General features: G+C 40.3%; 1 protein-coding gene across 1 annotated transcript in view; it reads right to left on the minus strand.

Moving 5' to 3' along the window:
• The window catches only part of PDE11A (phosphodiesterase 11A), a 247,652-nt gene extending 236,305 nt beyond the window's left edge, over positions 1-11,347 (minus strand). Inside the window, exon 1 of the mRNA XM_072419100.1 lies at positions 10,275-11,347. Within this exon, the coding sequence (XP_072275201.1) occupies positions 10,275-11,051 (777 nt within the window). The 5' untranslated portion in view covers positions 11,052-11,347. The remainder of the gene's footprint in view (positions 1-10,274) is intronic.
• Between the last annotated feature and the right edge of the window lie 4,941 nt (positions 11,348-16,288).

Here is a 16,288-nt window from a genome sequence, read left to right on the forward strand (position 1 = left end):
CATAAACTCTCTAGTCAATTCTTTATCTTTATCTGCTTCCTCCTAAAGCAACCTCTATACCAGGGGTGCCCAATAGGTGGATCGCAATCCACCAGTAGATCGCAAAAGTAACGCAAGTAGATTGCGGAGCCCTGCTTTTCAAAATAAACTCTACCGCACACAGGAGTTATTAAGTCCAAATTTTTATTGTTGGTATATCATTTTCACTTGGTCATTTTAAAAGTAGCTCGCTAACCAAAAAAGTGTGGGCCCTCCTGCTCTATACTAAAGGGACACTACAATGGTAATGGCACTCCCCAACCTAGTTCCTGAGAACTCAGCAGTGGTTCAGTTTTCAGGATTTCCTCTACTTTGATGCATTCAAGTAATTTCCAAAATATGATTCTGCTCCAAACCCCTCCAATGCCAGTCAAACCAATATAGACTTTTTCTGAAGGCTCTGCTTCTACCAACTTGTTTTTTAACACTTTCCTAGGCACCATGGTGCTGGACAGCCTATTTCCCCCCAAACCAGGTAGCTACTTTTAGGAGAAAGGGGCTCGTATAATTTTCCTGCTGGTATCCACAATAAACAGTTTAAACTACTGTTGTATTATATTTCTTTTTCTTTTTTTCTTTCAATGTTACCGCAATCATACAAAGAAGTAAACAGTGTTCTCCAGGTTAAGTATTAGCTAAACATGATTCATTGATGTACTGCTATCTCCCTGTAGTGTAAATACCCCAACAGTGATCTAAAACAAGGTTTAATGCATTTCTAAATCACATACCAGCAAGTAGAACTTTTGTTCTTGAGATGTTAAACTGTTGTATTATCCAGCAATAACAATATTTAATTACTACCCAGTAAAAAAACATCCCTCGAGCGCTTTACGAATGCTTGTAGAGGATTGGAGAAGTGCTTGAATTGTAATGCAAAAAAAACCTTCATTGTCTAGATAGAGAATTCTCTGCCTTACTGATCTGAATACATCAGTTTCCAGGTTGTAAACTAGTTAGGTAATAAACATAAAAAAGAACAACAATACTATAATATATTAATAAAATGTACACAAATAAAAAATATACATAGTCTTGTGAAAAAATAAGTACACCTTATGGAATTTGTTAGGTTTTTTTCAGTTAAATTTGAAAATGCAAACATCAGATCATCAATCAAATGGTGCCTACTGAGAAAAGTAATATACTGAAACAAATAACAACTTATTTTGTGTATTCATTGTCATTATTTAAATAAATGAAAATTCTTATTTGGCATGTGGAAATAAAGTACACCCCACCCCTACATTAACCCTAATTTTAGATTCATCAGATAGAATCAGATGTTGAAGCTTAGGTGCATAGTTGCCTCTTTGTGTGTGGTATCATCATGCCAAGATCAAAAAAGCCATCACAAAGTCTACAAAAGGTTTTAAAAAGGTTGAAAAATTATTTGAACCTAATCATTCAACTGTAAGGATTTAAGAAATAGAATTGATTCAATGATTGGTGCACAGCGCTGCGTAGTATGTTGGGGCTATATAAATACAGTTTTATTATTATAATTGTTAATTATATTACCGGTATATTATATTGTTAATTGTATTATAATTGTTAATTTTCCATTACTAGTTGGCCCAGCAAATTCAAGCCTAGAGCTGAATGTGTGATGCTAACAGAGGAATCCAGAAGCCCCAAATATACTTTGCAGGTCTTCGTGCAACTCCTGGCAACACTTGGTGTTAAAGTGCAAACAGTTTAAAGGGGATCAGACAAAATAACACTCCAGGGAAGATGTGCCAGGAAAAAGCCTTAGCTGTCCAAAAAGAACATTAAAGCAAGACTACAGTTTGCCATGGAACATATACAGCAGGCAAAGACCAGGTGTTTTGAAACAATGTGCTGTGGATTGATGAAATAAACAGAGTTGTTTGTTCACAGTAACAGTAGACATATTTGGAGCAAAACCAAAGACAGCATTTCGTGAGCACCCCATACAAGCATAGAAGGATGGTGATGGAAATGTTATGGTTTAGAGATTCTTTGCTGCTTTAGGATCTCTGCAGCTCACAGTCATTGAATCAACTACCATTGCTGCAATATACCTTAGTACCTGATGAGAATATGAGGCCATCTGTCCAAAAGTTGAAGCAGAAATGAACATGTCAACACAAAAGCACTTTAGAAGGAGAAATAGAGGGTTATGAAATGGCTTAGTCTATGTCCTGATTTGATACCCATTTCCATGTTATAGCGAATTTAACATATGAGTTCATGAAAAAGAAAGCCACAAACAATATAACTGTAACTGGTCATGAATTCAACTGAATCAGACACTGCTGTGAACATATACAAAATGCCTAAGAAGAAATTTCTGCTACAAGGGGGCAATATACGAGCTTCTGTGGCCAAGGGTGTGCTTACTCTTTTCCCGCCATTATATCTATTGATTTATTTGATAAATTATTGAAAGGAAATTGAAGTATATCAACTTAGCTGTTGGCACAGTTGGAAAGAAAATCTAAATTTTGCCTGTTTAAAAACCTGAAAAAGGTATTAGTTTTCATAGAAGGATATATTTCTTTTTTCAGATGACTGTAATTATTGTGCGGCATTGGCTGTCAGTATTGTGGGCCAGGTAAATGTGTCACCTAAGGTTTCTCACCTACATATGGTGTGGGTCTTCATGGTTTATGACTGGTTTGGAGAAATATAATTGTTGTTATCTCAGGATCTTAAAAGGTTCTGATCTGGGTACTGTAGCACAGAGGTTTTGTAGAGAGGTACACAACCTACCTTGTAGCTAGACCTGCTTATTGGTCCCAGCTATCAGCAGTCATTTGTATATCAATTGACTGATAAAGTAGTCTGTCTCTTGCTTTCTCTGCAGTGAGAGCCTGCTGCTGTGTGAAAAGGCTGACAGGACACTAAAAGGTACCTTGTGCTACCTGTTTGTTTTGAGGAACCATGTTTGTCAGTTAGTTAGTCATCCATTAGTAAATCTATAATCCACATAAATTGTCGGCAGCACAAAGTAAAACCAAATAACAAAGTATTAAGCATTTCTATTACTACCGTATCTCGGTCAGGATATTCAGAAACAGCTTCTTTTGATGATTTAGCATTGCATTGCAAATGTTGGTTTGGAGCATTCATTATATCAGCCCAGAGGCTCCCAACACAAGATGGGTTCAGTATAAATGCATGTACTGTATAGTAGAAAAATGTTTAATTGGTAGTCCAGAAGTTTGTTGACTATCACGCTGAGACCATTACCACCCACAAGGGAACCTAGGCACTTGGCTAGGCATGGCAATTGTCTAGGTGTCCAGCTCTGAAACCTTAGTAACCAGCCAGGTTTCTAATGGAGTTTTTTACCTAATTGTAACGAGGACGCTGGGAGTTAAGATTTCCAGCATTACCAACAAGCTGTCACATTAGAGGTAGAGATTAGACTGAAAGGATGGGTTGGGGCTTTAAAAGATCTGTACATTGGTTCTAATGGTACCAGTTTGATAAATGATTTACAATATACACTGATTTTTCAGTTTTAGATGTCAAATGTTTTTAGTTCTAGACCAGACCCATTTCAGGTTTGCTGGATCACCCAGGTTCTCCCATGATCGTTTGTCTTCTCCAGTCTTGGAGAGCTTTATTAAAGCAGGCCCAGTGTGTGGTTTTACAGATTTCCCACTACTTGGCACCTAATTTAAATTATTACTCATTTTTACATATCTTACTAGAGTTTTAGGCTAGATTTGTGTAAATGCATGCCAGGGGCATTGGTGCGCTCAGTCATTTTAAATGGCACGCCAACCCACTTAGGCAAAACAACTGCACTGCAGTGTGCTGCAATGCACACAAATGGGCTACAATTTAATGGATCAGGTGCCAGTTTAACCACAGTGGGGTGTGCTGGCAGCCCACTCGAATCCAATTGAATTCAGCATTTATGTTTAGTTTGTATCTCTTTATTAGTGCTTCAAATTACCGGTAGTTACTTTCCATGCCCTTTCATCCATCCTGAGTCTGAATCTGTTAACAACAGTTTGACTGGGCTGCAGATCCACAGCTTTGAGTTTGGGCCAGTGCAGAATCTAAGAAGCCAACAATGTTCACCAGAGCACCCTGCAAGGAATGATAGGCTTCCCTGTGGACTCACAGACTGCAGACCCCCAGGTGCAGAGGAGAGCGCCATATGGACAGGGATATACCAAAGGTCAGGAATGACAATGGACAGACATAGTCAGGAACGGGTAGGAGTTGATAACCAGTGAAGAAGCAAAAAAAAGTGTGAAAATGTGAGCACAGAGGTTCAATGAAACATCACAGGAAGCATTTTGCATTGAATGAGGTCACAGGAACCATGGGAGGGACACAAAATCAGTTGAAGTCACATAATATACATACAGTCATGAGAAATTGAGAGTGCATCCTCTTTAAATTCTAAGGTTTTCTAAATGATATATTAAAACAAAAATCATCTGTTTCTTTTAAGGTTTAAAAATTGGGTAACAGCAGCCTCAGATGAACAAAGCATGACGTATTGTATTGTATCATTATTTAATTAGCACAAACAAAGTCGATATATGGAGGCAGAGCAGAAAAATTAAAATTTTCTTTTACTACTTTTATAGGAATTAAAAGAGTTAGCAGCAGTCAGGTGTTTCTAATCAAATACACTTGATTAGTAGTCATTAGTTAGTGTAACCAACCCTAAAAAGTGGAAGTGTTGGCAGTTTGGTTGTCTGGAACATTCAGGTGTGTGTTAACACAATACCCAGAAGGAAAAAGACTAAACATGTTGGCGTTTTTAGGGTTGCCAGGTGGAAGTATTTTCCTTGCCAGAATGGCCTAGGCTAGTGATGATTTGCGCTTCTTATGCAGCCACAGAACCTGGGCACCTTGCAGTCAATAAACCTGATTTATCAAAGCACTCCAATACTGCTGAGATAGACTATGATGGGTGAACCTGGGTGATCCAGCAAACCTGGATAAGATCTAGTCCAAGATTAAAAACATTTGTTAAATAATTGCAAATGATTTTTATAAAAAACCATTCCACGTTTGCTGGATCATGAACTATCAGGCATGATAATGTATCTTGTCCTGTCTTAAAGTCTTAAAAAATCAGGTCAATTGAGCAAATCATCATCAAGTATTCTAGAGTCAAATGTGTTGTAATTACCTAGTCCAGACCTCAACCTTAGTGAAATAAATTGTTAGACCAATTTTTTTTTTTAATGTCTGGGTGTACTTTCTTTTTCTCGTGTGTCACTTCTGTCATTGTCACTTTTGTTTTTTAACCAAAGACACTGGGTATCACATAAGGTTGGTAAAATTGGTGTGTGTGTGTGTAGTATACCAGCAAAAAATTAAATCTAATACAAAACTAAACCAAAGTGGAAATATATTGTAATTTGCAATTGTAAATCCTTTTTTTTTCAAATGACAGTCTTTTAAATGGCTCCCTAACTACTGAATTATGGTTTTTCATGTTGTATGATCTAGAAGACTTTATAGCCGTGGACCCTTGAAGTCAGGATTTTTACAGTACTGCAATGACTCATCAGCTGAATTTGTTTATGTCTCAAAATTTCTGTATTTTGTCTAAACAATTTTGAGCTATATGCACTCTTGTTAGCGTCATAAAACATATTCTGAACATATATTATCAAGGTTACTATTACACAATGAGACAAATATAATTTGATAAATTTCATAGAAATATGTTATACATCACATTTACTGTGAAGTCAATTATTTAAATCTTTGCCTGACACCAGAACATCAGCAGAAGGTCAAATAGAGAAGAGGGTTCTTGACACTGTTTTGAGACATGATACACAATAAATACACGACCCATGGCACACATTTAGAAATGGGGATACATGACACACAATGGGAAATGTACATGTTGTTATCGTGCTAAATCACAGGGGTAAGTCCTAAAAGTGTATGTAATCCCTTCCTCTTATTTGTAGATGATACACACGAGCAAAAAGCAGACCTTTCTATGTGTAGAAAAGGTAATCAGTAAAGCATATAGTACTTTGAGGTTTCCCAATCTAACTCAAGTCAAAGACAAAAATATTAGGTCCAACAAACATTGTACCAATAGCCTCAGTTTCCAGCAGGCACTATGCTGCCTGGTACATAGCCACTGTGTTGGACAGACACCCAGCCTCTGTTCCTCTTTAACAAAAAATGTGCATTGGCACATTTATTCAGGAGTGTGGACATTACAGGTAGTCCCCGGGTTAAAGACATCCAACATACAGACGCCTCCTGGTTAAGAATGGGGCTTCCCTGCTCGCAGCAGAACGGAGGGGGGTGGTTTGCATGACTTGCAGAAGAAATCATTTGCTAAACACAGCCCAGGTTGTGGGTGATCTTAGGGGGTGAGCTCTTTCTGCAACCTCTTGTAACTCTTTAATGACCAAGACAAACTCTGCAGTTGTTTCTTTTTGCATATCAAACCACAGCTTGCTCCAGAAGTTAATGAATGTCTAAACTCCATAAAGATGTCTTTTTTTTTTTGTGATTAACTCAGTGAAAATTTTATACAGCAACAGTATAATAATATGTTGAGACTAACATCTGTCTTAATTGCATTTATTAAAATAATGTACCTGTTCCTACTTACATACAAATTCAATTTAGGAACATTCCTACAGTTCCTATCTCGTATGTAACCCAGGGACTACCTTTATTAGCCATGTTATCTATGCCAGCATAGCACATTGAAGTACCAGAAAGCTTAATTCCGCAGAAAAAAGGGTAATTTAGGGTGTTTCCCAGTAGAAATTATAACATAAATTAGTACTAACACAAGGTGCATCCCTTCAGTTTAAACCATGTGTGTTCTTGTTTAGAGCTTGTCATCTGCTGACTGCAAGTGGTAAGTATGAAATGTGCAAATTGATTTGCTTCTATAATTTTTCACATTTAAATACATAATATGATTAGGTTGAAACACAATAAACAAAAAAAAACTGTACTTCACTCTGGATTTAGGGAAAGGATTTGGTGTATTGAATTAAAGTAAATTGACCCAGACTGACTAATCACATTCTGGCTACCAGTTTTCTAAAGCATGAATGACACCTATTTACCACTTTCCAGAAATTCTGGCATTTGTATATTTAACATGTAGTACTATTCTTTTCAACAAGTGGTAAGTGTATCCCAGGTGGTACATTTGCCTGGTTCTGAAAAGTTATAAAACACCCAAAATCAACATTTTAAATGTAGGTGAAACCTAATGGGTTGAATCTGTCCCTGGCTTCTCATATGGTTTAAAGACTCTCTGCCATATTTCTGAATCACAGGGTGTGCCCAATAGCCTTTGCATGTCCCAGCACGTCCTTCTGCATTTTCAATATTATAAAATAAATTAAACATCCTAAAGAAAGAGAGGGACCCTCAGAGAACCTGACAAATATCCCAAAATAAATGTTATTTAACAAATACAGAACAGTGTATATAAATCCAAAGATTTACATAGACCTGGATGGCAGAGTCTTGCTGGGACTTATGGTGTCACCAGTTGTACCCATCTTGCTGCCCAAAAGTGCCTTAATTTAACAACAGGTAATTATGATTGTACTAAGCTTTTATTAGTACTGCATTCTTTTTCAATAATTGATCGTCTTTCTGACGACAAGCTGAATATGAACTCTCAGCAGGTTTTTAAAAGATCTGGAATTCACTGATGTTTAACACGGATTATGTACTGAGAAATGTGAATTGTGTCCCACTAGGAAGGAAAAGCCTGGCAGGTTTGTGCTGCACTGTAAAGATCTACTTTTCCACCTTATCTTACAAGACTATAATGATCTGTTGGAACATTTGCAGAACAAGCTGAAACAACACTGCATGCTTCAGTAAATGGTTTACAGATGGTGCATGCAGTTTTTGGCCACACTGTAAGTTACAAGGTGAATGAAACTTCTTCACAATGTGAATGCGGAGTATATGATAAAGAACAGCAGGACAGACAGAAGTGTACAAATCAGAGAAACAGTGTTCCTATTTGTGACAAAACTCAATTATCTGATAAGGTTCATTACACTAATGTTCCCAAGTCTGCATGTATGTGTGTTAAGGTGCCATTTTTTTATTCTTTGGTGTGTCGAGGTTTTGAATGGCACCGAAATGCACTAAGACGGCACAAAAATATAACATAAAAAAATTATTATACCATATACAATTGTTACAAATGAAATGTAACATTTTTGAAAATTACTTTTCCATTTAGAACAGAGTAACAAAAGGATATAAACAACAACATAGAAAAATAGGATAATAGGATTCTATTTAAATCTGTAATGTCACTGTAAAAGTCTAAATAGTGTAATAAATCCAGTCCAGTGGCTGTTTCTGTTAGAAATCTGCATCTGAGTAACAATCCCCAGTAAAAGAAGTTTCAATTTTGTTTTAAAAACTTCCTAAGGGTTCTTCTAAAGGGATGCAGACACTGCAGCCTCCCTATAAAGAGGATGGATTGTGCACCAGATCATTATAGCAGGTACAACAAATAGTTTTTTAGTAAGAACAAGGAAGGGTAAGAATCTGCAACAAATTTAGTTTCATTACCATTGCAATATACTTAGCTGATGAACAGGGGATTGTTTTTTTCCCAACAAAAATGTAATTATACTGTAAGTGTATAATAAGACCTACACCTTAAGTAAGCACACATGAAGCGTTCTTCTCAAACACAGCCCTTTTCATTTGAACACAGCCCTGTTCACTTCTTTGCACATATAAACCAATACTACATACTGCTTCTGAAAAAAACACAATTCAAAGCTGATCATAAACTGCAATCTGCACAGTCATTTGAATAAAATAGGTATTTTTTGGCCTGCACTTCAAGTAAATTTCAAACACAAGGCAAATTTAGAAAGGCAAGGCCTATGTATGTGACCCTTAATCTTTCCTGAATTTGGAAAACTTACATTGTATTATTTCAGTACACTGTTCCTTAGGAATGATCACTTACAGATACATTGCAGAATAATTTACCCTTTCATAAAATGTGAGAATTTATATATATATATATATATATATATATATATATATATACACGCACACACACACACACACACACACACATATACATATATATGTCAAAATCACCAATTTTACCAACCTCTAAATGTGATACCCAGTGTCTTTGGTGAAAAAACAAAAGTGACAATGACAGAAGCTGAGATAAACTGTAACACAACCATATTGGGCTGTTACAGCAAGTCAATAAACAAAACAAAAATGATCTGAACCATGTTAACAAAAGGTGACCATTGTCCTCACCTCTAGCAGTGGTATCATTTGCCCCGACCAGTCACCATAATTTTTGCTGAACAGCTAAATCTGCTTTCAAGTGTGTAACAAAATTAATAATAAAGGAAAAAAAGAAATCTTTACATTTGTTACCGGTGTACAGCTATATAAATACAATAGCTTTAGTGCCAGTGTTTCCTAAATATGCAATATTACAAAAGTGTTAAAAAAGCCCCCAATAACAAATTAAAGTCCAGTGTTCTTATGTAAAAGTTTTTGGACAGCTGCTCACGAAATCATTTTGGAGATGGTAATCCTGCAATGTAATATCTACTTTGGAAAAAAACATAAAATAGATTTTCTGCAGAGATAAAGAATTGAAGAGATTATCATGTGCCCTACTTGAAAAAAACAACCAAAACCAGGCCAGTTAAATAATCAGAGGTTGGTGTGTGGTTTGCCACTCAATTACATGGTATCATTCCACACGCAATATATATTACATTTATACATATATATATATTACATTTTACATAATACATTTCCAGAGCACAGTGACAGCGAATATACACAGCTCAGTGTTATGTGTCAATAAAATTTTAACTAGTGATGTTATGATACATATATAAATAAATATTGATGAATATAAATATTATGTCTGAAAATAAAGAAATTTATTAGCCCAGTAGACTTCCATTAATAAAAAATAAAGACAGGTAAAGCAATGCTCATTCTTTGCTAATATTGCCTTGCATGGCTGATTGCTGATGGACAGCTGTAATTCCCATGGGCTTCATCAATAGTCGAAGTCATTAGGTCTCCAAGAGTCATTGACCAAAAACCAGTTGGATCTCCTGTGAATCAATGCAACTGGGAACCCAAAGCATTGTTTAGCAAGATTGCTGTAATCTGCCTGGGCGGTCTTCCTAGCAAATGATGCCCCCATCCCCCAGTCAATATCTGACTATTCATAGTGAGGCATCAGGTGAGGAAGAAAATTGACCTACCTGGTAAGCATCAGGGATATTGACCGTCTCTCCATGCTCAGCAACATAACCAATGATGCCCTTTCCCCAGGGCACCTGGACTTCGTTGGAGTTCTCCACGCTGCAGGAAGGCAGTAGAGTGATTCCTGCATGCACATCAAAGAACTTTGAGACCAAACTCTTCTTGTTGGCTGTGCCTTCCACCAAGAACAAAGAGCACCGGTCAGCATCCACCATAATGCACACAAAGATCAAGATCTTATAGCAAAGACTGGTGAGGTTAAGTTCATTAGAGATGTCTTTCACTAACTCTAGAAAGAACTCCCTTTCGTTATTTTCTTTCAGGTAGTACTTGTAGTCAATGGCAGTGGATGGGTACTGGGGTATGTTGACCCTGGATTCCAAAAGTGCACTGAGGATGTGAGCTGTGGTAGGTGGAAGAGAACTGGCCTTTCTCAGCAATGCTCTTCTTCTCATGCTAGTCAATGGCTCCTGGGCTCTGGAGTTGACATGCTCATCATAGGTCCTATTGACATTGATGGCCTTGGACCTGGCAAAACTTTTCCTTAGCTCCTTTTGGGATGCCCTCCTCTGCAACCCTTCCCCTCTGTTTCCCCAAGAGTCCTTATTCTTCTCATCAGTACTGGAATTTAGAGGTGTCTTGGTTAGCTGGTTCCTCTTTAAAAACTTCTCCACCATGTAATGCTTGCCTTTTCTGATCAGGTAATCCTCAAACAGATCTGGGTGACTGTCCAAAAAACTTTCCACCTTGGAGAAGTCCAGCGATGGTTCTGACATCTCTGCAAGATCAGATGTTCTCTTGTTGGACAATGGTTGACAAGGGTCAGTCCTCAAGTTTGTAGAAGCATGATGTGTGGAATGCACCTGCTACTTCCCAGGCAATGCCATCCGCTGGGGATTCCCTCACACTTCTAGTTGTGCAGCAGCTTGACAATGAATGGGAAGAACAATTCTGGGAAGAATATATAATGTCTGTGTATATATTGTATGAAATAACAGAGGAGAGCCCTGAGTGCATGCACTGATGATGATCTTGGGAAGCCCTGTCAGTGTTCTCCCTGCGCTTGCAAAGATAGACTGAAACAGCACAGCGCTGCTGTGTGTGTCACCCAGCAGCCAAAGGAACCTCCCAGTGACGCAAATAGCTCAGGGTGGAGCGTGTGCAGGAAAGAGTTAACATTAACCCCTGCACTGCACCCTCCAGCAGCACTGTCTGTGACCAGAGTACAGCACAGGAAGCTATGAACTGCCATCACCAATCAATTTACCTCTTCCCAACTCTCCACTCAACCAAAAAAAAGACCACAGACTTTTGTTGGAATTGGCCATAGCAGCTTGTTTTATTAACCAATAAGTAAATATATATAACATCTTATTTTCATATACATGAAACAACATATATAAACTAAAACAAACACCTCAATACCAGCATTCTGTTCCACCAGAAATTGTTTTCCTTCTTACAGATCCATGAAAATCCCTCGTCCTATTGCTTTGGCCAAAATTACCTCTGCTCACTAACCAGACCCCCAACCGTTAGCACACTACCTTGGGGACAATTGGCGGATAACTCCACCTAGCCCCCACAACAACTAAGTGTCATGCAGGGCCACCATTAAGGAAAAAACCCATACCCTGATGGGTCTCACCCCATCTTGTTTCCTTGTTTCCCAAAACCTTAACATTTTCATGGACCTAGGAAAAAACGCCCACATGCTGCCATGAACCTTGAAAACTTTACTAAACATTCAGGGAGGGAGGGTGGGAGATGCTTGCTGTGAAACAAACTGCAGCCCCCTCACCTCCTGCCTTCCTATTTCAGATTGCTCTTTAACCCTACACATAGCCAACAATTTCACCTATCCTACCACTTTTTTTTTTAATTTTGTTTAACCCCTGCCTTCCTGCCATCCTTCGTCACCCTGTAATGGGGGCCTACGCTCTATGCTAGCTCCAGGCCCATTTGACCAGGGTACAGCGAAGAAAGCCATGAATTGCCATTACCAACCAATTTACCTCCCCCCAACTCTCCACTCAACCAAATAATAGACCACAGACTTGTGTTGGAGTAAATTAGACATAGCAGCTTGTTTTATTAACCAATAAGTAAATATATATAACATCTTATTTTCATGAAAAAACATATATAACCTAAAACAAACACCTCAATACCAGCATTCTGTTCCACCAGAAATTGTTTTCCTTCTTACAGATCCATGAAAATCTCTCGTCCTATTGCTTTGGCCAAAATTACCTCCGCTCACTAACCAGCCCCCCAACCGCTAACACACCACCTCGGGGACAATTAGCAGGTAACAACATCTCCACCTAGCCCCCACAACAACTAAGTGTCATGCAGGGCCACCATTAGCGAAAAAAACCCATACCCTGATGGGTCTCAGCCCATCTTGTTTCCTTGTTTCCCAAAACCTTAACATTTTCTTGGACCTAGGAAAAAACGCCCACATGCTGCCATGATGGAACCTTGAAAACTTTATCAAACATTCAGGGAGGGAGGGTGGGAGATGCTTGCTGTGAAACAACTGCTGCCCTTCTGTTTCAGCTTGCTCTTTAACCCCACTCATAGCCAACAATTCCATCTATCCTATCATAACCCTTTTCCCGCACTTTTTTTTATTTCATTTCCCGCACTTTTTTTTTTTTTTTATTTAACCTTTGCCTTTCCTCCTCACCCTGTCATGGGGCCCTATGCTCTATGCTAGCTCCAGGCCTACTTGACCAGGGTACAGCAGAGGAAGCCATGAACTGCCATCACCAACCAATTTACCTCCCCCCAACTCTCCACTCAACCAATAAAACACCACAGACTTGTGTTGAAGTAAATTATCCAACATCGCTAGTTTTATTAACCAATAACAAAATATATATAACATCTTATTTTCATATACATGAAATAACATATATAACCTAAAACAAACACCTCAATAACAGCATTCTGTTCCACCAGAAATTGTTTTCATTCTTACAGATCCATGAAAATCTCCTGTCCTATCCCCTTAGCCAAAATTACCTCTACTCACTAACCAGGCCCCCAGCTGCTAGCACACCCCCTTGGGGACAATTAGCCGATAACAACATCTCCACCTAGCCCCCACAACAAGCAAGTGTCAAGCAGGGCCACCATTAACGAAAAAACCCATACCCTGATGGGTCTAACCCCCTTGTTTCCTTTTCATTTACATTTTCATGGACCAAGGAAAAAACGCCACCCAGCGCCTCCACACCAGCAAAGCCCTCTGCAAGCCGTCTTGCAGACTCAATAGCCATAAAACACAGCAACTCACCTACAACCATACCCCGCCCTGCTACAAGAGGCCAGGACGTGCATGGATCCAAAATTGATGGGATTCCCACCCGCCCATCCGCTTGATCACCTCGGGCCCAAGCCCCCACCAGACCGCCTTCGTTGCCGCCCCTATTAGGAATGAGTGGGAGGAATACTCACCCGCACTCCTGCCTGTAGCCACCACACATTGTCGTAAAACAGCCCCAAATTGGAACCAAGTCACAAAAGACCCATCCTCGTGCACGAAGAAGGGACCTCCACACTGAGGACAAATCCTAAGATACTCACCCACCAAATGCACTGGGCACAGATCTGCGCCGTCCAACAGCCCCAACTCTCACCTTACCCCCCTTGCTAACTGGTCTGTCTTTGACCTGCGAACCCACACCAACACCTTTCCTTACCCCATCTGAATATCAGACCAAAGCAAACCCCCAATCTGGCTCTGCTGGGACACACTTCCTCCCCAAGTCGTAACACTGCAAAAAAGTAATCACAAAAATAGTCCTAAAAAGGAGCACCTCAAACCCAGTAAAGCAAACATCCCTTAAGCATCGGTAAAGTTCCCGCAACATCTCCAAGACACTGGGGTCCCTTTGGCTACCCTTTTTTTATAACCCGTAAAGCCTGCCGCACCACACAACATTTGGTCCCATCTCCCCAACCCATGAACTTTAATAAAAATGCCAATGCAGCTAACTTCTTACCCATAGTACCACTGGACACCCAATAAAAACATTAACACCGAGCCTCCCCACCTCTCGGGTCCATCCGATCTCCTTCATTCTGCAGGAACTGCTGGATCAACCCAGCAATGACCCCCAGACAACCTTCCAAACTTTCATCAGACACTGGCTCCCAAGCTCCTCTGCCTCTGGCGCCACCTCCCGGAATCGCGACCACTGAAATCAAGAAAGTGAATCGGCAATTACATTTTCACATCCCAGAACATGGACTGCTTGCACACAAAAATTCAACTGCAAACACAACAACACCAAGTGCTGTAGCAAACAATCAACAGGGGGGATGATACAGTGTTGTTATTATTAACCTCAACCACCCCCATGTTATCACAATGGAACTGCACTTTGCGGTTCAGCAGCAGATCACCCCACAACTCCAAGACCACCACAATTGGAAAAAGCTCCAGTAAAACCAAATTTGTACACAAACCTTTTTCCCACCATTCCATGGGCCAAGCCTCCGCACTCCAATGTCCCGCAAAGTAGGCCCCATAACGATGCGCCCGAGCCACATCAGTCACCAGACCCAAAGCCCCATTAAGTAGACAGGAAATGCTGCCACACACACAGATCTGCCTTCAACACCCCTGTCAGCCGCACAAAATGCCCTGGCCCCCCAACCCCCGCTGTGGCAGCTGACAACCTACAACAAAAAAACCTACCCATGGGCATGATGTGGCATGCAAAATTCAATTTACAAAAAAAGTGATTGAAAGTCCCGCAATCGCATCTTTTTTAAAGCAAATGCCCTACACACAAGCTCCTCTAACTTGTCCTCTGGAAGTCTACATTCCATACGATGAGAGTCCAAAACAATACCCAAAAAACAAAGTGTGGACGTCTTATCCCCAGCCAAAGGGACACCAAACGCAGCTGTAACATGTTCCAACGTTCCCAGCAAATTCAAGCAAACCAACGCCCTTGAGGTCCTACGCAGAAAAAATCGTCTAAATAATGAATAATGGACTTTAGCGCTGACACCTCCCGCACCACCCATTCAATAAACGTACTAAAAACCTCAAACAAGGAACACGATATGGAGCAGCCCATAGGCAAGCATTTATCCACAAAAAAACGCTCCCTGCCACTCGCAACCCAACCAATGAAAACTATCCGGGTGAACCAGCAACGAACCGATGCCGCCTCCCCTGACCAAAGAAACAGCAACATCAAAAGAAGTATAGGCCACCCTACAGAGCTCCAGATCAATACCATCATTACCAGACTCACCCTTAGGGTAAGACAGATGATGGATCATGTGGAACTGATTTGGTTCCCTCTTCGGGACCACCCCCAGTGAAGAAACAACCAAGTCAGCCAAGGGCGGCTCCAAAAAACAGCCCCGCCATCCGGCCCAGCGAAATCTCCAATTAGCCAACATGGCCAAAACTGCACCCAGATTAGCTAAAGCAGAACGTAGGTTCTTGGACCCCCGAGGGATACTCACCCGTTCACAAGGAATCCGAAGCCCTCAGCAAACCCGAATTTCAGCAACCTCGCGGCCTCCCTGTCAGGATAATTACCGAGGAAATGCCACATGCTTCCCACCCTCACCGGGGTCATCCCTTTTTCCTGCAAGCTCAGTGGCACCGCCTTTACCATTTGACAGACACCGAGCCCCAGAATGGGCCCCCCACAAGAAGAACATTCATCTTTGAAGTGACAGGTTGCTCCAAACTTACAGGTACCCTCATTAAACAACCAGCAGAGCCCTTTGCACTTACCTGCCAGGGATCTCATAACTCCCAAGCCCCCCGCACTCCCAGGAAACGACTGTGTCCCCAATCTAGCACATGTCATCAGTTGCATCCACAGGCTGATGTCCTGACAACCCCACCTCATCCCAGGCCGCATTGCCTTGCGCTGCCTGAATTGTTTACCATATCTAAGCCAGGCAACCCCACCATAAACATGATAGGCTTCACTGATGCCGTCTAATGAACAAAACAGCGCCGAGCAATGCT

This window comes from Pyxicephalus adspersus, chromosome 7 (genome assembly GCF_032062135.1).
Source record: "Pyxicephalus adspersus chromosome 7, UCB_Pads_2.0, whole genome shotgun sequence".
Taxonomy (NCBI): Eukaryota; Metazoa; Chordata; class Amphibia; order Anura; family Pyxicephalidae; genus Pyxicephalus; species Pyxicephalus adspersus.